Source organism: Heloderma suspectum, chromosome 5 (assembly GCF_057233095.1).
Source record: "Heloderma suspectum isolate Gila_16-S chromosome 5, 16-S_ref, whole genome shotgun sequence".
NCBI classification, from domain to species: domain Eukaryota; kingdom Metazoa; phylum Chordata; class Lepidosauria; order Squamata; family Helodermatidae; genus Heloderma; species Heloderma suspectum.
This window is the reverse complement of record NC_139462.1, coordinates 121,124,670-121,147,762: the sequence shown is the minus strand read 5'-3', so window position 1 is coordinate 121,147,762 and position 23,093 is coordinate 121,124,670. Positions and strand designations below refer to the sequence as shown.

The 23,093-nt window shown below is 44.7% G+C and overlaps 1 protein-coding gene across 13 annotated transcripts in view; it reads left to right on the top strand.

Annotated features, from left to right (window-relative positions):
• Positions 1 to 23,093, top strand: part of ACOX3 (acyl-CoA oxidase 3, pristanoyl) — a 97,209-nt gene that overhangs the window by 39,516 nt on the left and 34,600 nt on the right. For 5 of the 13 annotated variants that reach the window (XM_084859867.1, XM_084859868.1, XM_084859863.1 and 2 more), the window contains exons 12-17: positions 509 to 631; positions 1,548 to 1,661; positions 3,100 to 3,215; positions 6,948 to 7,122; positions 10,713 to 10,780; positions 14,818 to 14,904. In XM_084859867.1, the coding sequence (XP_084715993.1) occupies positions 509 to 631; positions 1,548 to 1,661; positions 3,100 to 3,215; positions 6,948 to 7,122; positions 10,713 to 10,780; positions 14,818 to 14,904 (683 nt within the window). Of the gene's footprint in view, positions 1 to 508; positions 632 to 1,547; positions 1,662 to 3,099; positions 3,216 to 5,264; positions 6,884 to 6,947; positions 7,123 to 10,712; positions 10,781 to 14,814; positions 15,310 to 23,093 lie in introns of those variants that run through there. The other 8 variants (XM_084859872.1, XM_084859871.1, XM_084859870.1 and 5 more) reach the window with 6 other exon arrangements.

Sequence of the window (23,093 nt, the reverse complement as noted above, 5' to 3'; positions counted from 1 at the left end):
TTGCATCGAAACAGAAAAACCTGGGGCCAGATATTCCCAGCACACCTGCACTTCGTTGCAATTTCTATATGTATGACATGCAACTACCAAATTGAGATCAGACAGGCATTCTCCACATGAAACCTTTACATGTGGGGAGTGGGAGCGGAGATGAGCAGGCTAGATCCGCCTCATCTCCCTTTCCATGCTCATCACATGTGAAAAATCTGGATTCCAAAATCCCAGGGAGAGGCTCCCCAGCAAGAGCAGGCTCTCCTCTGCAGACAGTCACTCTCCACATGTAGAGGGTGACAAGAATGGCTAGGGAGGGGGTGCGGCCAGCCCACTCTTCCCCCTGTCGTGTAGAGCTTACACACAAGGAGAATGCCCAAATCAGGCTTTTGAATATCATATATTCCACCTTGACAAAGGGTTCCTTCTCATAGTTTCCTATAAGAGGTTTTGTAAATATTATTAACACAATTCATACAAACCCCTTTTGTGATATTTCTGTGTGTGTTTTTTAAAGTGAATCGTCTGGGTGATATCCGTAACGACAATGACCCAAACTGCACGTACGAAGGAGACAATAATGTTCTGCTACAGCAAACTAGCAACTACTTACTGAGCTGGATGAATGCCAAACACCAAGGTCAGAGTGGAGTAAAACCTGATGTTGCACTGACTGAGGAAAGGTGGGCAAGGTCCATTGGGGGAGAGAAGTTACCATAGCCAGCAGGCGCAGCTTTCATAATATGATCTGTGCGAGGCTGTAATCTGCGCTGTGATTCAGTGTTGGGCTTACCATCATAACACTGTAACATTACATTGTACTGAACTGCACTTGCCAGCCTAACCGTGCTAAAGATTATAGGCAAATTAGATCAGAATGCATCTCTCTTTGTTACTATTTCGGCTAAAATGTTGGCACTCAGGCACCATGTTCTCAACAATTCCTGGTACTGTTTTGGGTCACAGTGATCTTGCTTCAGTGCTGAATTTGCAGCAGATGGGGATTTTGACACCATCTACAATGTATTTTTTACAGATGAGGAAAACATACCAATCAGAAACTGACCTATTTCAGTCATTTCCTATAAGAAATGTGGATCGGGGTGTTAACATGTTCTCAGCCAGTTCTAGCTGGGATCTCACTCTTGCTCTTTTTTCTTTCTTTTTTTAAACATTTTTTCCCTGCTCTTCAGCCAGAAAAGCTCTCAGAATGGCTTACAAGATCAGTAATATGATAGTTCCTGCCCAATTAACTTCACTTAAGCAGTAATTAGAACATGATGAAGTTAGGCGGAGGGCTGCAGGCGTAGGCAACCCATGGGCTGCATGCACCTCCTGGCCACCTTTGTGACCCCAACAGTGTTCCTCTGCCACTGCCAAATTTGCTGCTGCCACGAGGCTGAAGAAATGGGAAAGAACCGCTTAATCAGAAGATTATCCACAGTTAATGCACAGATGAGCAGATGTTTACCCTTCATTGATTTTCAAAGCCATTAGTGCATAGATATTAACATACTTTGACTTGGTATTTAGATTTGCTATCATTGGCATTTCAGACAAAGGTCCTATTTTATCACCACTGGGATCAATAGATTTTCTAGAAGACTATGACCATATTCTTTGTCAGAAATTCACAGTGTCAAATGTTCAAGACTGCATGGATTCTTCAGGTAACTCTCTTCATATCGCACTTCTTGTCCTTTTCCTTCAAACCCCTTTGCTGTGTCTTCTGTCAGGGCTTGCAGTTGACAGTGACTGTCTTAGAGGGGAGGAGCCTGATCACGGGTCGTCTCCTTTTTAGTTACTCATCAGCCACCTGGGTTGTTACTGTACAGGGCTTGGGGCTGGAAGCCTTTTTGTCTTAGCTCTTGCCTGTGGTCATAGAACAGAGGAAATATCTTTGGACAAATGTTTTTACAGCACAATTCCTAAGTAGGGTTTCTAGGATATAGATCTCAAGTGAGGCTTGCTGTAGTAAGCATGCTTAAGACTGCATCCCTAAAGTTTTAAAAGTTTTCAATACAGCTGCTTTTCCTGCCCCCTCTCCCAGCTACCTTTCCAACCTGCTCCCCCCCCCCCCCCCCGGTTACCTTTCCTGTGAATTTGATGGGCTGGATAGCAGATAGAAAGCCCGTCTTTTCCATATAGCAGTAACTAATTGCAATTTGCTGCCACAAGATGAGGTGCTCAGGTAGTTTTTAAAGGGAACTAGATGAATCCATGGAGGAAGCAGAAGTCTAGTGGATATTATCCAGTCACTGGTGTGTTTCCAAGCCCAGTTCATAGTGCCACCCGACCCCATGAAAAGTATTTGAATTGTGTATTCCCCACTACCACTGAAGATTGCTGAATACTTCCACCTTTCACAGAGAACAAATGGGGAAGGGGGCAAAAAGCAAGAGGATTTTGGACTCCGCATCAGTGGAAACCATGTATTGCCTGTTGAACCTTGACTATTGATTCGAGGTTCTACACAGGAGTTGGTAATGTAGCTGGTTCCTGACAGCAGATACTATGAGAATGGAAAAGCCCTGGTCCACAAGTCAGAAAACCTGTACAAATGAAATGAATATATGGAGCATGCTGCTTTGAGGCCACAAATGCCTTGTAAAAAGCATGAATTAATTGTTTGCCCTTCACCAGCAAGTGGAATTAAGTACTTGTGTATATAGCATGAAGACTGAAGATACTGAGCATGGGGGACAGGGAGTACCATCTTCCATCTAGAACAAATGTGACTTTGAGATGCTCATGGATTAGTTCACAAAATCGACAGTCACAGCTGTTCCATTCACCAGCCTTAAATGGAACTTGTATGTCAAAGAAAATCTGTCCTGCACCTATGGAATGCTACTTAACATGATGCTGAACTGTCCCTTCTGCCTTCATCTGAGTAACAAATCTTTGGGGTGGAGCAGAGAGCTACCTTATCCAATAAATAACGTATTTCATTTGGTGAAGATTTCAAATCTTATTTCTGTAAAATGCGCACAATGCAGACAAGAACTAAGATTCTGTCGCAAATTATCAGTATTGTTTGCTTTCTACTTTATTGTTATTTTATTGCTTTGAATGAAAATATTAAACATTTCAGATTTCTTTTTCCAGTATCTTTAAGAGCATACAAGTGGCTAGTTTGCTACTTGCTCAGAGAGAGTGCCCAAAAGCTGAGAAACCTGGAAAAATGTGGTTGTACTGAATTCGAGGCAAGGAACAACAGCCAGGTAAACAAATTCTATAATTCCATGCTTTGAAGTTTCTAAGTATTTTCATGCACATTGCTGGCAGCTACCTTTTGCCTCCCCACCCCACACACTTTCTCTCTCTCTCTCTCCCTCTCTCACACACACGCACACACACTTTCACAGAACAGTGGAAAGTAAAACAAAGCTGGGGTCCCAAGCTATGCCACCTTTCTGTTGTTATGCCTTAAACATCAGATGTTGTACAGTTATTGGGCCAGTTTGCACAATCAAAATAAGCCACGGTGGCTTATTTTAATTGTGCATGTGTTGGGTGCGATTTCCATAATCACCTCCTGGGCAGCATGGCTTGTTGGAGGCAGAAACAACCCTCCAATATCTCTACAAAAGCCCAGGAGTTATTGGAAGGTTGTTTCCCCCTCCAACAAGCCATGCCGCCCGAATTCAGACAACACACAACAAGCCACACCTGGTTGGTGTCTATGGAAATCACGCCTGGCATGTGCTACAATTTAAATAAGCCACGGTGGCTTATTTTGATTGTGCGAACCAAGTCATTAAGTTAAAAAGAACAAACCCCTCAAGCGTATAGTGTTAACAGCCTCCTAAGTACATATTCACTTTAAAACAAATATGAGCATTATAGCATAACTAGTGAGATTCCCACTTAATGGACAGTTCTCATATAATGATCAGAGTCCTTATCTTTTTCCCCTGTTGCTTGGCCAAGACCTTGGAGAATATGTTCCTGATTCTTCACGTTCTGCATTCAGTTGTGTGTCTAGTTCAGCCTTCCCCAATCTGATGCCCTCCAGATGTTTTGGACTACAACTCCCAGCATTCCTAATCATTGGCAACACTGGCTAAGGCTGGTAGATGTTGAAGTCCATTTGGAAGGCTTCTGAAAAACATACTATGCATAGACTGCAGATCATGGAAATGGCAAGAGACAGGGCAGGGGAAAGATGGCAGTGTGTAGTGCTGAAAAACATAAGATGATGACCAGGCTGTGGCGAGAATTCTGAGGATTTGAGAATATAATATTTGAAAATATAAGATGAATATAATGACCATGGCAGTGAGTGGGGAAGTAGGTTCAAAAGAAAAGGTTAGTGAGAGAAGGCAAGAGGCAGCCAAGTCAGAGAGATGATCAGTGTGTGTTGAACCCAGCAGGGAACCACTGGCGGAGGGGGAATGTTGTTGGAGAGAAAGAAGGTGGCCCAAGTGTTAAGGTCTGATGTGAAAGTTGAGAGGTGGCCAATAGAACATAGCAGGAAGCGGGGGAAAAGGAGAATGTGTCTCTGCTGCTGGAGGAAGAAGTGTTTTATTTAACGTAAAAGCTCAAGTTGCTTTATGAGCATGGAGTGTTTTGGTAACACTCATCAAATAACAAAGGATGGTTAACTGTAGAAGATGATTGCTCCTGACGAAGGAGAAAATTGCTCTCCAAAACACATTTGTTCTCCTTTTTTTTCCGTCCTGCCATTGATGCTACTTCTCCCTCCTCCCCATCTTCTGTCAGTTCAGGCAGTGGAACATAGCAGCATGAAGTTTCATAGATCAGTACAGATGTATAGGGGGGAAACACTGAAAGTACTGGGAGAGCGAGCAAGGGCTGCAACAGGCAGAGCGTGGCAAAGAGAAGGGCGGTGTAGTGGGGAGAGAGATAATAGTGGCAGTGCTCTGGGGAGATAGAGCCAGGTTTTGTAGTGGGGTCAGAGAGTTGGAGGGACCAATATTATCACTGTTGGTTGTGATGAGTTCATCATCATTTAATATTTGTAAAAGTATCTTTGTTGTTGTTGTTCAGTCGTTCAGTCGTGTCCGACTCTTCGTGACCCCATGGACCATAGCACGCCAGGCCTTCCTGTCCTGCGCTCTCTCCCGGAGCGTGCTCAAGTTCATATTCATTGCATCCGTGATGCTATCTAGCCATCTCATCCTCTGCCGTCCCCTTCTCCTTTTGCCTTCAGTCTTTCCCAGCATCAGGGTCTTTTCCAGGGAGTCTGACATTCCAGGTTCCTAAACAATATTGTTCTTTACAGCATCGGATTTTCTTTTCACCACCAGACACATCCACAGCTGAGTGTCCTTTCGGCTTTGGCCCAGCCACTTCACTCTTTCTGGCGCTACTTGGAAATACCCTCTGCTCTTCCCCAGTAGCATATCGGACACCTTCCGACCTGAGGGGCTCATCTTCCGGCGTCATCTCTTTTAGCCTTGTGATACGTTCCATGGGGTTTTCTTGGCAAGAATACTGGAGTGGGTTGCCATTTCCTTCTCCAGTGGACCACATTTTGTCAGAACTCTCTGCCATGACCTGTCCGTCTTGGGTGGCCCTGCACGGCATAGCTTATGGCTTCACTGAGTTACGCAAGCCCCTTCGCCACAACAAGGCAGTGATCCATGAAGGGGGTAAAAGTATCTACAATACACTAAATACAGCAGAGTCCTGTGGTGCCATTAGCTTTAAGGTGCCACAGGACACTTCCCTGATTTTGCTATAACAGACTAAGATGAGGTGATGCAGCCAGGACCTCTCAGCATTGACCTGCCCCAGCCCTCCCAGGAGGAAGTAAATTCAGAGAACAGCAGCATCCAGGGGTAATGGCCTCAGTGCTCAACCCTGATCCCTGTAAAGGGACCAGGAGTGGGGAGTGTTGGGGAGGAGCGGTAGATGGCCAGTGGGAGTTCCAGCCAGCAGAGCCACTCTCCTCCCAAGGCAATCTCTCAGATTAGAGTTGCAAGACACGACCCTCTCAGCCCTAACGCAGATTACTGGGGAGAGCAGAAATATAAGGGTCCACCTTGTATATCTGTTAGGAGATCCTGAAGTCATGTGAGAGTTGTCGGCTAGGATGCCTGGCAGAACGATGTTGTGTTGACTCTGTGTGCCATCAGCATTTATTGACACAACTGCTCCTGGGGGTGATCTGTATTGCCTGAAGTCAAAATAGATTGCCTTCAAACTGCAACTGCCACATGTGGAGAAGATCGTGAAACTGGGCCTTTAGACTTCTTTCTAAATGTTCTTTAACTGATAACTGCTTGTGAGTTTAATCCTTGCCTGGTAACCTCCCAATTGGATTACTATAATGTGTTGTGTGTGAGGCTGCCCTTGAAGGCAACTTGGAAGCTTCAGCCAGTGCAGAATGCAGCAGCCAGAATTGTGACTGGTATGGCCAGGTGGAGTCATATTACTCCGATTCTAAGAGCTGCGCTGGCTGCCTGTTCACTCCTGAGCCCAATTCAAAGTGTTGGTGTCTACCTTTAGGTACCTGAAGGAGCCCCTCTACCTATATCAGCCTGCCTGTGTCTTCAGATCATCAGGAGAGGCTCTTCTCAGAGTACCCCAAGTATATTATGTGACAACAAGGGGGAGAGCCTTCTCCAGCTTGGCGGCCCAGATGTGGTGTACCCTCCGCCTGGAGATGAGACTGGCACCAGTACTGCAATCTTTTTGGCATCAGCTCAAAATCTTTTTGATTGCCATTAGCTTTAAGGTGCCACAGGACACTTTAATTGACTCATTGAGGCATGTTAATTGGTTGGTTATGATTTCTCCATTTTATTTGCTGTCCCATTTTTTAATGATGTTTTATTGTTTTTATTGTATATTGTATGACTAGTTTTATCATACTCTTGTACACCCATCTTGGTATTATTTTAAATAAATAAATGTGACATAATTTGGTATTTTTAAGGTCTTGTTCAGCGTCTACCTTGAATTCTGCTTTTCTTTTCTTTTTCAAGGTGTACTACTGTCGTTCTTTAGCCATAGCTTTTATTGAACACACTGTTTTGCAAAAATATCATGAATACGTTCACAGTTCGAACACACCAGCTAGCCTTCAGCCAGTACTGACGTGTATCTGTTCACTGTATGGATTGTGGTCTTTAAATAAGCATATGGCAGTGCTCTATCAAGGTGAGATCAACATTCTGCCTGGACAGTAAAACCTATGATTAATAAACCTTTCATTTAAGAGAACACTTTAAGGCTCTTAAAAATTAAACTTTGGCTTTAAAAGCTTGGAAATTAAGTTAAGGCACCCCACTTAACTTCTGCACCATATATGTAGTAAATATGTTATACAGTCTTAAATTTAGTGCACACTTACAACTTAGCCTCCATGCTTTCCCTTGGTGTTTTAGCCCCAACCCTCTTCTTCTGCAGGGTGAGGGAACACTAAAGCTGGGCTTTAGTGGTCCTTGTAAATAAATCCCTTATGGTGACAACCAGCCTCTTGCAAAGCTTAATTTGCGCACCATCTTCTGTAAGATTGACCATAAGCCAGCAAGATAACTATTATGAGAACATTCTACTTGTAGATGTGCTTTGTTCTTCTTTGCCTGTGAATGCTAAAGATTTTCATTTTTAAAGTGAATATCTTAAGTTATTATTTCCATGCTTTTTGGTGCAAGAATAAATTTGCTTTCTTTAAATTCTCAAACTGAAGACTTTTTGATCCTTAAAGTTTCTTTGTCTTTGAAGAACAAATGTCACTTAATCAGTTGAGCTATTGGGGGAGTGTGGGCTGGAGAATTTAACTTCATTGCAGACCTATAATAGCAGTTATACTGTGCTTTAAGATGATGAAAGCATTTTGCACATGTGTTATCTCAGTCTTATGAACCCTGTACTCTAGGCTGCTTTCATTATTATCCCTATATTATCCTTGTTCTTTTTATCTTTATAGCATGTTCAATGATTCAAGAAGTGTCCTAGTCTGTTTTATTCTTACTCCCATATTGCCCTGAGTGGAGCGGTGCATGGGGGCTAGATCTGAGGTAGAGTGGTTTACAATAACCCTGGAATATGGTTCAGTATTATCAAACACTGAAAAATCATTAATTGATGGCAGAGAGATCAAAACAGATGCAGAAGAGATGGCTCAAGGAAGTGAACCAAACTATAGGCTACAACTGAAGTCACAATATAGGTCAGGGCTGTTGAACCTCAGGCCTGTGGGCCAAATCCAGCCCATCTGGGGGTCCAGTCTGGCCTTCCATATTCTCCAGATGGACATGCCCCTTTCTCTGACCACCAGCTATTTGGTATTTTCCCAGCTTTTAACATTTTTCTTCCATTCTAAAAGGTTGAAATGCCCCTCTTAAAATACGCTGGCATTTAGGGTATTTTGACAGCACCCCTTTTGCCTTGCACACTCCTGATATAGATGATATAGTCAAAGATAGGGATTAGAAAGAAAGGGAATAGAGATGGATCTGACACACACACACCCTCGCTCCGGCCTTCCTTCATGTATTCACACAGCAGCACTTCGAACTTTTGGATTTGGGCTTGAGGTTCAACATCCTTGATCTATATTGTGACTTGTAGTTTAGCTCACTCCTTTGTACCCACTCTTTTCCACATGATGTGATAAAATATTTTCTCCCCTCATGGTTAGGAGGATATTCTGAGTTGGATTAGGTCCTGCCCTCAGAACAGGGAAGGCAGGCATGAAAAAGCCACTTCCTGTAAGGTGGTGAGAACCACCCACCACACCACAGCCTGTCTTCCTGCCTGAAACAGAGAGGTGGGTTTTTAAAAAGAGCTTTTCGGGGCTGTGGCCTGTAAAACAAAAGATGTTGATGACAGCTACACAGACTCTCCAGACCTCTTATTCTCCCACACTACACTCCCTTCACACCAGATTGTCAGAGAAGAGGCTGGGGGCTCCTGGCCTTGTACTCCATTGTCAGCACATCTCGGTGCCAGTTTTTTCCTGCTCTCCTCCCTCCCCCCCGCCCCCGCTTTCCAATTCTCCAGCCAACCATGCCTCAGAGGAAATCCGTGATGGGAAACAGGGCACCTACCTTAGCCCTATCTGTCCCTAGTGTCACTGATCACGCCAGACTTGACAGCTAGAGGGCCACAGTGAGATAGTTAGGCATCCAGATTCCAAGTCCCTTTCCCCATCTGTCCGTGAAGGGGAAACCTGTTCACCTGTAGAAGGCTCCATTCCTCACACTCCAGCTCTTATAACAGGAGAGGCCAGGCAGACTCCACAAGCACAAACAGCCCTCCTGTCTCATCTGTGCCCAAGGGTGGGATGAGTGCTGTCTGCACTTGTGGAGGCTGCCTGACCTTTTACTTCCTCCCACTCTGCCCAAGCCACTCTCACTGAAGGGGCAGATCTAGGAGCCATCACCTTCCCATTCCCACCAAATGTGTCCTGGGCTGAAAAAGTGTATAGCCCTTCCTTTTTCATCCTCTAACGTACAGGTTCCAGATGGCATCCTAGCCCACTCGGATAGAAGGGTGGATGCTTTCACAGGTCACTAGGAATGACCCCCGCCCCCCAGGAAATCTGTAGGGTGGTCACTTAGTTTTCCAACCACAGGACATGGCAAAACCTTCACCAGCTGAGACAGCCTTTGGTCATAAGGTCCTTCAGTTAATCTCCAAACCCTAGGGCTTGGTAACAGCTGGGGTATTTGGGCAGAAGGGCGTTTCACTCCGTGGAGGAGCTCACTTTCACATCACAGCTTGGAATGTCCTCCTGTCCACAAGGGAAGAAGTTCTTATCTGGTAAGCCTCTGTTCTTGTGGATAGGAGGACATTCTACCCACCCCATGCAATAAATTTAATTAATCAATTCTTTCACTCCATGGGTTTAGATTTTTAATGCGGGAAGGCTGGATTTTCGTTGTACTCGCTGGCTTCATGGTAGCTTGTCTAAGGGCCAAGTTTAAGTGGCGATTTGTTTAGCTGCTTTTCATGCAGCTCTTACGTTTTTTCAGTTATTCCTTGTTTGCCTTGTTGCTTAGCCATTCTGGAGTTTGGTGGGTAGGTCTCTGTCTGTCTCTCTCTGTCTGTCTCTCACGCACATGCGCGCGCACACACACACACACACACACTTTACAGGGAATGACTTTTTCAGCCCTGCCTCTCCCTGACTTTGAGGACAGGACCTAACCCAGCTTGGAATGTCCTCCTATCCATGAGAAGAACAGAGGTTCTCCAGGTAAGAGCTTCTATTTTTCATACTATGCAGCAAAACCTTAAAGTACTGAGAAATTGGTCTGGAAGTACAAGAGTTATCAGGACTTGCACAATATTATAAAGGCCTGATGAAGGAAATAACCTTCACTTACTTTCTAAATGCTGGAAAGAAATTAGCTCCATGGTCTTTGAAGGGGAGAGCATTCCACAGACAGGTTGCCACTTGCAGGAAGGCCTTTGCTCCTAATGGTTGCGTCTGGTCTCCGACAACCTCTCCAGAGCAGGGCTGCAACTGTGCCCTTAATGCACAGGGAAGGACATAGGAGGATGTTCTCTTGCATAGGCAATCCTATGCATATCTACTCAGATATAAACCCCATTGAGTTCAGTGAGACTTACTCCCAGGTAAGTATGTAAAAGAATGCAGCCTAAAGTACTATTTAGGGTTTTTAATGATCAGCACCAGCACCCTCAATTTAGCCCAGAAACTAATTTTGCATATATGAACAAATGTACAGATTGAAATTGTGCCATTTAGCCTCATTATCACTATAAATGTATTTCAGGTGGCTACATTTCAGGTGAAAATGCTGGTAGATTCATACAAGATGCAATTCTAGAACTTTGTTCAAAGGTATGTTCCAAACGGGGTTAAATATTATGCTATGTAAGCTGTAGACCAGCAGAAACATCTTTATCTGGAGGTTTACTGCTGTGCACAGCCTGACCACATTCAAAATTTTGTTGCAGTTCTGAACATAGTTGTTACTTCCTCATAACACACACAAGTATTACCTATATCTCTCGCACCTGGGGAAATTTGAGACAATAGCCATTCTCATCACTATAAGAAGTACCAGGCTGTTGTCCTGCGATGGAAGCTGTATGTGCATCTGGGGCCAAATGTTGTGGGAGAGAATTGCCTTTTGCAGCTCTGAAACAGGCAAGGCACATAACATTCTATAGAGTATCCCATGCCATTAGACATACGTGTCTAATGAGATAGCGCTTCATCCCGAGATCACACTGACGTGCAAGTAACACCACTGGAGTCATATTTTTTTATGCTCCTCCACCCCCGACACACAGACATCTCCCTACCTGTACTAAAACTATTGCATCAGGGTCAGGGCTACACTTAAACCTTTGTTTCTCATGTGTTAGTAAAACATTAGTTTATTACATGCAGTGCATTTCTTTTATATAGGAGCATCCAAAAATAATGACACACTCACCTGTGGCTTGAAGTCGGACAGTCTCAGATTTTATCCCCTTATTCTGTGCTATGTGTAAAATGGCTTTTACATGCATGACAATGTGTTTAGGTTTGTGGCCTTAAATATGAGATGCTAGTATTTGATGCCAAGAGTGTTACTAGATCATGTGCTTTAGCTTTCATGAGACCATCAGATGACACTAAAGAGATCTAGTTTTCAAAGGTATTGGCCCCCATCCTCCAGTACTCAAGCCCTTGTCTATTGTCTCAGATTGGGTACCAAATCTAGATTAGCCTTAACTTTTATGCTAAGCATTTCCAAGGGTGAAGGTCCTGGGTAAAATTGGAACCCTTGTTATAGTAAAATCATCTTGATCCTCTGTTGTGTACGTTCCATTCATCCCTTTCTGTGCACTTGAGTACATTTTAAATGTGCTAAAGCTGGGAACACAATGCCTGTCCCTCCTGTGGCAGAGGAGCAGCAAGAAAGTACTTGGCCCTTGGGAGGGCTCTGTTGAATGCCCAGCAAAGGAGGCGCCAACATCTCTTGTCATATTGAGGAATTAACGCTATTGCATTCTGATCTAGAAAAGGTAAACTGGGAAATGTTTAACTTAGTTTTAGAAAAAAATCAGTTTTGAACACAGATTTTTTTTTAAAAAACAACACCAAGCAGTTTTGGTGACTTTTCCAGCAACAAAGAGATATCTGGAATATCTGGTTTACACTGTGTTCACATTTTGAGGATTTTGGAAGGTTTGCTGTGAGTGTCAACAGTCACTACTTCAGATTTCTCTAAAGTAGCAGGCTGGTAAAGTCTTAAGTGCTTATTTCCTGATCTCATCTAACAATAGTATTATTTATTAAGCTATTCACTTCATTTTATGTCCTGCTTTTCTACAATAACATGTACTCAAACAGAGTTACAATGATATAAATAATCATATAAACAGCCATTATTTTATAATACTATATACTATAATTTTTATAATTCAACAGCAGTACAAAAGGACTATGGCAGCATAAAAACAGTTTAAAAAGCGGAAAATTACAAATCAAGCACCTGTCTGAATAAAAATGTTTTCAAAGCCCTTCTAAAAGGTGGAAGAGACGGGCAGTCTGTCAGATCTCTCCGAAGAGAGCATTCCAAAGTTGTGGCACAGGGAAGGCCCTGTTACTAGTGCTCTCCTGTCATATTTGAAACAGTGACAGGTGAGAGAGCAGGTTTGGGCAGGTTCATATGGGCAAAGGTGGTTCTTGAGGTAACCTGGTCGCAGGCCATCTGCAGCAGCCAGATTGATAATGGGGACCAGAAGGTCCAAACATGTAAGACTGACTAGCCCGTTTGCACTGGCTGTTTATATGCTTCCAAGCTCAATTTGAGGTGCTGGTTTTAACCTAGAAAGCCCTATATGGCTTGGAACTGCAATACCTGACGGCATGCCTCACATAGAAATGAACCTAACCATACGCTACGTTCAGCATCTAAGGTTCTCCTCCAAGTGCCTCCTCCAACGTAAGCTTGGAAGGCAGCAACGAGGGAGAGAGCCTTCTCAGTGGTGGCCCCCCATCTGTGGAACAAGCTCCCTGAGGAGGTCTGCCTGGCGCCAACATTATTATCGTTTCATCGCCAGGTTGTGACCCATTTATTAATGACTTGGATGTGGAGGTGCAGGGAATACTGATCAGATTTGCAGATGACACAAAATTGGGCGAGATAGCTAATATTTTGGAAGACAGAAACCAATTTCAAAGTGATCTTGACAGACTGGAGCTCTGGGCAGAAAATAACAGAATGAAATTGAACAGGGAGAAATGCCAAGTTCTGCACCTAGGAAAAAGAAACCAAATGCATAGTTACAAGGTGGGCAATACGTGGCTCAACAACACTACAAGTGAGAAGGATCTTGGAATTGTTGTCGATCACAAGCTGAATATGAGCCAACAATGTGATGTGGCTGCAAAAAAGGTAAATTCTATTTTGGGCTGCATTAATGGAAGCATAGCTTCCAAATCCCGGGAAGTACTAGTTCCCCTCTACTCAGCACTGGTTAGGTCTCGTCTGGAGTACTGTGTCCAGTTCTGGGCACCACATTTTAAGAAGGATGCAGACAAGCTGGAGAGGGTTCAGAGGAGGGCAACAAAGATGATCAGGGGACTGGAAACAAAGCCCTATGAGGAGAGACTGAAAGAACTGGGCATGTTTAGCCTTGAGAAGAGAAGACTGAGGGGAGATATGATAGCGCTCACCAAGTCCTTGAAAGGTTGTCACAGAGAAGAAGGCCAGGATCTCTTCTCCATCATCCCAGAATGCAGGACACGGAATATGGGCTCATGTTACAGGAAGCCAGATTCCGGCTGAACATCAGGAAAAACATTCTGACTCTTAGAGCAATATGACAGTGGAACCAATTCCCTGGGGAGGTGGTGGGCTCTCCCACACTGGAGGCATTCAAGATGAGGCTGGACAGCCATCTGTCAGGGATGCTCTGACTTAGATTCCTGCATTGAGCAGGGGGCTGGACTCAGTGGTCTTGTAGGCCCCTTCCAACCCTACTATTCTATGATTCTATCTCTTTTCCCAGGCATTTGGCTGCACATGATGAGTTTTAATCTGTCTTGGATGTGTTTTTAGTTATGACTGACAATTCAATGTTGTTTTTAGTTATATGTTGTTTGTGCATATTGTCTGTGTTGTTCAGTCGTTCAGTCGTGTCTGTGTACTTTTATGTAAATGGCTTTAAAACTGTTTATATTGTATTTAATGTTTTAACTTCTGTAAACCACCCAGAAAGCTTCAGCTATGGGGCAGTATAGGAATTCAATGAGTGAGTGAATGAATGAATGATGCTATCGGGTTAACATCAACACTTGAAAGTGAGCCAAGAAGCAAATAGCCAGTGGAATTAATACAAGATTGCTGCAATATGCTCTGATGACCAGGTTCCAGCCAACATAACTGGTAGCCCCGTTTTGTACAATTCCAGTTTCGAAACTGTTTTTAAGGGCAGCCCCACATAGAAAGCATTGCAGTAGCCCTGTCTGGATGTAACTAGAGCAATGTTATCATTTTATTAAAATAAACTAGAGGAATGTATTATTTATTTAAAAGATTCATATCCTGCCTTTTGATCAACTGCTTTCAGGCTGCTTTCAGTTGGCTGGTGTTCCACTGCCGTGATGTTCTTCCTGGGGAGCAGTGGGTGCAGAGGTCAGAGGGACCTTCAGTTCTGCAGTCCCAGGGCAATTTGGAAAATGCAGGCACAAATTTAACCTTTTAAATAAGCTGCGCTGAGATAAAAGTGGAATAAAAATAGACATGGCCATCTTTCCAAATTAGAAACCTGAAACTGCTGTTAGTAAGTGGTTTGTCATAGCAATTATGTTATTGCTGTGTTGGTAGCCATAGAAACCTCCATGCAATACCTAGTTCATATTCTTTTTTTTCCAAGTAGCTGAAGCAAGAGGCTGTGGCTCTGGTGGATGTTATTGCTCCTCCTGACTTCATTCTCAACTCACCAATTGGCAGGGCGGATGGAGAGGTAAAATGTCATCCAACTCGTGTTTATTATGTCCCTTTTGAATGTTGTGTCTGTCACAGCTAAAAAGTGGGATGCGGGGGCGAAGAGACAGGTTCTAGCAGCAGTCTGAGCATGAATATATGTTGTCAATCATTCAGTTTATTGATCCAGTCAACAGACCTCACAATAAGACCTATCAACAATAGGCACTGGAGGATAAAATTCAAGGCCATAACTTGACTTGCAGAGATAAAATCCTAAAACATAAATCAAAGATCGTTATTTATACAATGGTTAAAGACCAAAGAAACAGTAAAACAGAATGCAAGCAGAAAATGTAGTCTAATTTGATAATATTTTAGACCGTATCCTCATTGCTCTCAACAAGTTTTTAGCTGCCGTTTTTGTAACAGACTCTTTTGCATCAGAAAGAAGAAAAAGAACATAGTATTCAGACAATCTTCCTGAATACAAAGAGAATAATGGATTACTTAAGTCATTATGGAGATCTCAATAAAAATGGCAGAAAAGAAAAACATGGCTTACAGTTTCAGTTTCCTCTGAGCCATAAGAACATAGTCTGTTGGAATAAGCCAGAGCTTTCCAAACTGTGTGCCGCAACACATTAGTGTGTCGGCAGCAGTGTGTAGGTGTGTCACGCGAAATGCAGAAAATTGTGCGGAAGGGCACCACAGAGCTCCCTTACTCGTGTTTGCGTCCCTTGGCCCCTCCTCCGGAACTTCCTAAAGCAGCTAATGTTAAAGCAGCTTAGCTGCTAAGGCTTAGCAGCTAAGGCTTAGGTGCTTTAACATTAGCTGCTATAGGATCATGTGGCGTCTTGACGTAGGACACACGTGATTGGCGGTGTTAGAGCGGTACGGTGAGGAGTGTGGTAGCGCTGGCTGCACGAGGAGTGTGGAGAATTCGAAGTTAGCGGAGCAATTAGTTGAGCAATTTGCAATTAGCTCGGGCGAGAGGCTTACACACATCCTCGGTGCAGCTTCAGGGCAGCGGGGGAGAACAACGGCCCACTGGACGCCCCCAGAGCAGGGAGGGCTGCGCTGGGCAGGCGAGGAGCTTCGAGCCTGCGCTCCCCAGAAAGGTAGAGGCACGGGGCGAAGAGAGGGGAAGGGAGGTGCTGCCCTGGAAGCAGAGCTCGGCCCACGCTGGCGCGGAGAAGTGGCAGCGGCCACCAGCCCTGCATGGTTTCAGGCGTGCCCTTTGCAGACTTCTGCACCGTGCTGCCGCACGGCCAGGCCAGAGTACACGCAGGTGGAAACGCCGCCTGGGACTGCACTGAGCGGGCCGTCCGCCATCTTGGCCAGTCGGAACGGAGCTCAGTGGAGGCCAGAAGCCTCAGAATCAGCATGCTCCCAATCACCCGGGCGAGCGCAGCTGCAGGCTGTCACCCAGTCAACCCACCTGCTGCTGGCTGAAGGGAGGCCACCCTCCCAAACCCAATGTGGCAAACAGCAAGCCACCCACCACGTGGCACTTATGATTTGATTTCTGCCATTTATTTTTATTTTTACTCTGCTGTAATTGTGGATTAACCACCCACTGGCAGTGTACCACCAGAGAGTGCTGGAACTGGACTCTGGACATAGGCATTGCAAATATTTACAGCAGTATAGCCTTGTAGTGAGACATATATATTTACACCATTTTTGTTGGAATTTTGCTTCTCTACTTCATGTGTTTTTGCAGCTGAGCTCCTACCTTTTTATTATTAAATTATTTTTTATTATTAAATTTATTAATCGCCCATCTGGCTGGTCACCCAGCCACTCTGGGCGATGTACAGCATACAATAAAACAGTTTAAAACAATAAAATTCTACAATAAAAACATTTTCTAAAATACCCTAACCCACCCCAAACGCCTGCCTGAACAACCACGTTTTTAATGCACGACGGAAGCTCATTAAAGAGGGGGCATGAAGGAGTTCCCTAGGGAGGGAGTTCCACAGAGTGGGGGCCACCACAGAAAAGTCCCTCTCCCTCGTCCCCACCAGTCTAGTTGTCCTGGCTGATGGGACAGAGAATAGGCCATCCGAGGCTGATCTTGTAAGCGGCCTGTCTGGTGCTGCTGGAGGTGCTCCTTAAGATAGGCTGGGGCGGAACCATATAGGGTTTTAAAGGTCAAAACCAACACCTTGAATTTGGCCCGGAAAACAACAGGTAACCAGTGCAACTCCTTCAGCACCGGAGTGATGTGATCTCGCCGGCAGCTGCCTTTAATCAGGTGAGCCGCTGCGTTCTGTACCAGCTGCAACTCCCAAACTGTCTTCAAGGGTAACCCCACGTAGAGCGCATTACAGTAGTCTAAACGAGAGCAGACCAGGGCATGTACTACCGATGGGAGCAGATGGTCGGGAAGGAAGGGGCGCAGCCACCGTATCAGATGGAGTTGATGCAGCGCTGTCCGGCTCACAGCTGACACCTGAGCCTCCATGGACAGCTGGGAGTCCAAAATGACCCCCAGGCTGCAGACCTGGTCTTTCAAGGGTACCGTACCCCATTCAACACCAGGTCAACATCCCCCAGCCTCCTCTTCTCTCCCACCAAAAGTACCTCGGTCTTGTCAGGGTTCAGCTTCAGCTTATTCCTCCCCATCCAGCCACTCACCGTCTCCAGACATTTGGACAGGGATTCTACGGCCAACCTTGGTTAAGATTTGAATGAGAGGTGGAGCTGCGTGTCATCCGCATATTGATGACACCGCACCCCAAACCTCAGCGGCTTCACATAGATATTAAATAGCATCGGGGAGAGGATGGAACCCTGTGGCACCCCACAAGTGAGTGGCCACGGGTCCGAAACCTCCTCTCCCAGTGCTATCCTCTGGTACCTGCCAGACAGGAAGGACCGGAACCATCGCAATACGGTGTCTCCAATGCCCAACCCCTCCAGGCGGTCCAGGAGGATACCATGGTCAACGGTATCAAAAGCCATGGAGAGGTCAAGGAGAACAAGGAAGGAGCATTCACCCCTATCCAGAGCCCTCCTCATATCATCTACCAAGGCGACCAAGGCCATTTCTGTCCCATGCCCAAGCCTGAAGCCCGACTGAAATGGGTCTAGATAATCAGTTTCTTCCAAGTGTGCCTTCAGCTGCATCGTCACCACCCGCTCAATCACGTTGCCCAAAAATGGCAGATTTGAGACTGGGCGAAAGTTGTTCAGAACTTGAGGTACCTGGACCTTTGTGTCCTAATATGTATTGTAAATACTTCAGTTAATTTTGTTTATTTTTCACATTTTCTCCTGGTCCTGATTCCTATCTTTATCTCACTTTATCACTGTGGGAGTGGAGTGCAGGTGCTGTTATTTTCATAAGAAAAAACAGAGAAAGATAAGCACTAAAAACAGTCCTGTTATTTTCATATTTAGTTAATGCTAAAACCTAGAATTTTAGCATTAATGGCGAAGGGGGTTGCGTAATTCAGTGAAGCCATAAGCTATGCCGTGCAGGGCCACCCAAGACGGACAGGTCATGGCGGAGAGTTCTGACAAAATGTGGTCCGCTGGAGAAGGAAATGGCAACCCACTCCAGTATTCTTGCCAAGAAAACCCCATGGAACGTATCACAAGGCTAAAAGAGATGATGCCGGAAGATGAGCCCCTCAGGTCGGAAGGTGTCCAATGTACTACTGGGGAAGAGCAGAGGGAATTTCCAAGTAGCGTCAGAAAGAGTGAAGCGGCTGGGCCAAAACCGAAAGGACACTCAGCTGTGGATGTGTCTGGTGGTGAAAAGAAAATGCGATGCTGTAAAGAACAATATTGTTTAGGAACCTGGAATGTAAGATCAATGAATCAAGGTAAGCTGGAGGTGGTCAAACATGAGATGGCAAGACTGAACATCGACATCTTGGGAATCAGCGAACTAAAATGGACAGGCATGGGCGAATTTAATTCAGGTGACCATCATATCTACTACTGTGGGCAAGAATCCCTTAGAAGAAATGGAATAGCACTCATGGTCAACAAAAGGGTGGGAAAAGCAGTACTGGGGTACAATCTTAAAAATGACAGAATGATCTCAGTACGAATCCAAGGCAAACCATTCAACATCACAGTAATTCAAGTCTATGCCCCAACCACTGAGGCTGAAGAAGCTGAGGTTGATCGGTTCTATGAAGACCTACAACACCTTCTAGAACTAACACCAAAAAAAGATGTCCTCTTCATCATAGGAGATTGGGATGCTAAAGTAGGAAGTCAAGAAATCACCGGGATAACAGGCAAGCATGGCCTTGGTGTACAAAATGAAGCAGGACAAAGGCTAATAGAGTTTTGCCAAAAGAACACGCTGATCATAGCAAACACTCTGTTCCAACAGCACAGGAGGCGACTCTACACATGGACATCACCAGATGGTCAATATCGAAATCAGATTGATCATGTACTTTGCAGCCAAAGATGGACAAGCTCCATACAGTCAGTAAAAACAAGACCTGGAGCTGACTGTGGCTCAGATCATGAACTGATTCTTGCAACATTTCAGCTTAAATTGAAGAACGTAGGGAAAACCACTAAACCATTCAGGTATGACCTAAATCATATCCCTTATGAATATACAATGGAGATGATGAATAGATTTAAGGGATTAGACCTGATAGACAGAGTGCCTGAGGAACTATGGACAGAGGTCCGTAACATTGTTCAGGAGGCAGCAACTCAATCCATCCCAAAGAAAAAGAAATGCAAGAAAGCCAAGTGGCTGTCTGATGAGGCTTTACAAGTAGCTGAGGAAAGAAGGGAAGCGAAAAGCAAGGGAGAAAGGGGAAGATATATCCAACTGAATGCAGAGTTACAGAGAATAGCAAGGAGAGACAAGAAGGCCTTCTTAAATGAACAATGCAAAGAAATCGAGGAAAACAATAGAATGGGAAAGACTAGAGATCTCTTCAAGAAAATCAGAGATCTCAAGAGAACGTTTTGTGCAAAGACGGGCATGATAAAGGACAAAGAAGGCAGGGACCTAACAGCAGCAGATGAATCATAGAATCATAGAATAGTAGGGTTGGAAGGGGCCTACAAGGCCATCGAGTCCAACCCCCTGCTCAATGCAGGAATCCAAGTCAGAGCATCCCTGACAAATGGCTGTCCAGCCTCGTCTTAAAGGCCTCCAGTGTGGGAGAGCCCACCACCTCCCCAGGTAATTGGTTCCATTGCCGTATTGCTCTGACACTCAGGAAGTTTTTCCTGATGTTCAGCCGGAATCTGGCTTCCTGTAACTTGAGCCCATTATTCCGTGTCCTGCACTCTGGGATGATCAAGAAGAGATCCTGGCCTTCTTCTCTGTGACAACCTTTCAAGTACTTGAAGAGTGCTATCATATCTCCCCTCAGTCTTCTCTTCTCAAGGCTAAACATGCCCAGTTCTTTCAGTCTCTCTTCATAGGGCTTTGTTTCCAGTCCCCTGATCATCTTTGTTGCCCTCCTTTGAACCCTCTCCAGCTTGTCTGCATCCTTCTTAAAGTGTGGTGCCCAGAACTGGACACAGTACTCCAGATGAGGCCTAACCAGTGCTGAGTAGAGGGGAACTAGTACTTCCCGGGATTTGGAAGCGATGCTTGTATTAATGCAGCCCAAAATAGCATTTGCCTTTTTTGCAGCCACATCACATTGTTGGCTCATATTCAGCTTGTGATCGACAACAATTCCAAGATCCTTCTCGCTCGTAGTGTGGTTGAGCCACGTATCCCCCATCTTGTAACTGTGCATTTGGTTTCTTTTTCCTAGGTGCAGAACTTGGCATTTGTCCCTATTAAATGCCATTCAGTTGTTTTCTGCCCAGCACTCCAGTCTATCCAGATCACTTTGAATTTTGTTTCTGTCTTCCAAAGTATTAGCTATCCCTCCCAATTTTGTGTCATCTGCAAATTTGATCAGCATTCCCTGCACCTCCTCCTCCAAGTCATTAATAAAAATGTTGAAGAGCACTGGGCCCAGGACTGAGCCCTGCGGTACCCCACTCGTTACCTCTCCCCAGCTTGAGAAGGTCCCATTGATAAGCACTGTTTGAGTCCGATTCTGTAGCCAACTGTGGATCCACATGATCGTTGTTTCATCTAGCCCACTTCGAACAAGTTTGCTCATCAGGATATCATGGGGCACTTTGTCGAAAGCTTTGCTGAAGTCGAGGTATATGATGTCTACAGCATTCCCACGGTCTACAAGGGAGGTGACTTGATCCAAAAATGAGATCAGATTTGTCTGGCAGGACTTGTTTTTGACAAATCCATGTTGGCTTCGAGTAATCACGGCATTGATGTCAAGGTGCTTCCAGATGGATTGCTTTATGATCTGCTCCAGAATTTTCCCAGGGATTGATGTCAGACTGACTGGTCTGTAGTTCCCAGGTTCCTCCTTTTTACCCTTTTTGAAGATAGGGACAACGTTAGCCCTCCTCCAGTCATCTGGCACTTCCCCGGTCCTCCATGAAATTAAGAAGAGGTGGAAAGAATACACAGAAGAACTATACAGGAAAGATCTTAATGTCCCTGATAGCCATGATAGTGCGGTCACTGAACTTGAGCCAGACATCCTCGAGAGTGAAGTCAAGTGGGCCTTAGGAAGCATTAGTAACAACAAAGCTAGCGGAGATGACAGTATTCCATCTGAGGTATTTAAAATCCTAAAAGATGATGCTGTTAAAGTGTTGCACTCAATATGCCAACAAATTTGGAACACTCAACAGTGGCCACAAGACTGGAAAAGGTCAGTTTACATTCCAATCCCAAAGAAGGGCAATGCCAAAGAGTGTTCAAACTACCGTACAATTGCGCTCATTTCACATGCCAGCAAGGTGATGCTCAAAATCCTACAAGCTAGGCTTCAGCAGTATGCGAACCGAGAACTACCAGAAGTACAAGCTGGGTTTCGAAGAGGCAGAGGAACTAGAGATCAAATCGCCAACATTCACTGGATCATGGAGAAAGCAAGAGAATTCCAGAAAAACATCTATTTCTGCTTCATTGACTACGCTAAAGCCTTTGATTGTGTGGATCACAACAAACTCTGGCAAATTCTTAAAGAGATGGGAGTACCAGACCACCTTACCTGTCTCCTGAGAAACCTGTACGAGGGTCAAGAAGCAACAGTAAGAACTGGACATGGAACAACCAATTGGTTCAAAGTTGGGAAAGGAGTACGGCAAGGCTGTATATTGTCGCCCTGCTTATTTAATTTATATGCAGAGTACATCATGAGAAATGCCGGGTTGGATGAATCACAGGTCAGAATCAAGATTGCTGGGAGAATTATCAACAACCTCAGATATGCAGACGATACCACCCTAATGGCAGAAAACGAGGAGGATCTCAAGAGCCTCTTGTTGAGGGTGAAAGTGGAGAGTGCAAAAGCTGGTTTGAAACTCAACATTAAAAAAACGAAGATCATGGCATCTGGCCCCATCACTTCCTGGCATATAGAAGGGGAAGAAATGAAAGCAGTGACAGATTTTATGTTTTTGGGCTCCAAGATCACCGCAGATGGTTACTGTAGCCACAAAATTAAAAGGCTCTTGTTCCTTGGGAGGAAAGCTATGGCAAACCTAGACAGCATAGTAAGAAGCAGAGACATCACCTTGCCGACAAAGGTCCGTATAATCAAAGCTATGGTTTTCCCCGTAGCAACGTATGGCTGTGAGAGCTGGACTATAAGGAAGGCTGAGCGCCGAAGAATTGATGCTTTCGAACTGTGGTGCTGGAGAAGACTCTTACAAGTCCCCTGGACTGCAAGGAGGTCAAATCAGTCAATCCTAAAGGAAATCAGCCCTGAGTGCTGATTGGAAGGAGAGATACTGAAGCTGAAGCTCAAATATTTTGGCCACCTAATGCGAAGAGAAAACTCACTGGAAAAGACCCTGATGCTGGGAAAGGTTGAAGGCAAAAGGAGAAAGGGACAGCAGAGGATGAGATGGCTAGATAGCATCACCGATGCAATGATTATGGACTTGAGCACACTCCAGAAGAGAGTGCAGGACAGGAAGGCCTGGTGTGCTATGGTCCATGGGGTCACGAAGAGTCGGACACGACTGAACGACTGAAAAACAACAACAACATGCAAGGAAAAGGAGAAAATATCTTAACAGCGGTAGGTAAAATTTGTGCTATGAGAGACAAAATAGCAATTTGGAAAAGGAAAGTGAAAGAAGGAAATTTTGAAATGTTTTCCAAAACTGCTGAGTGCCAGCTAAAATGTG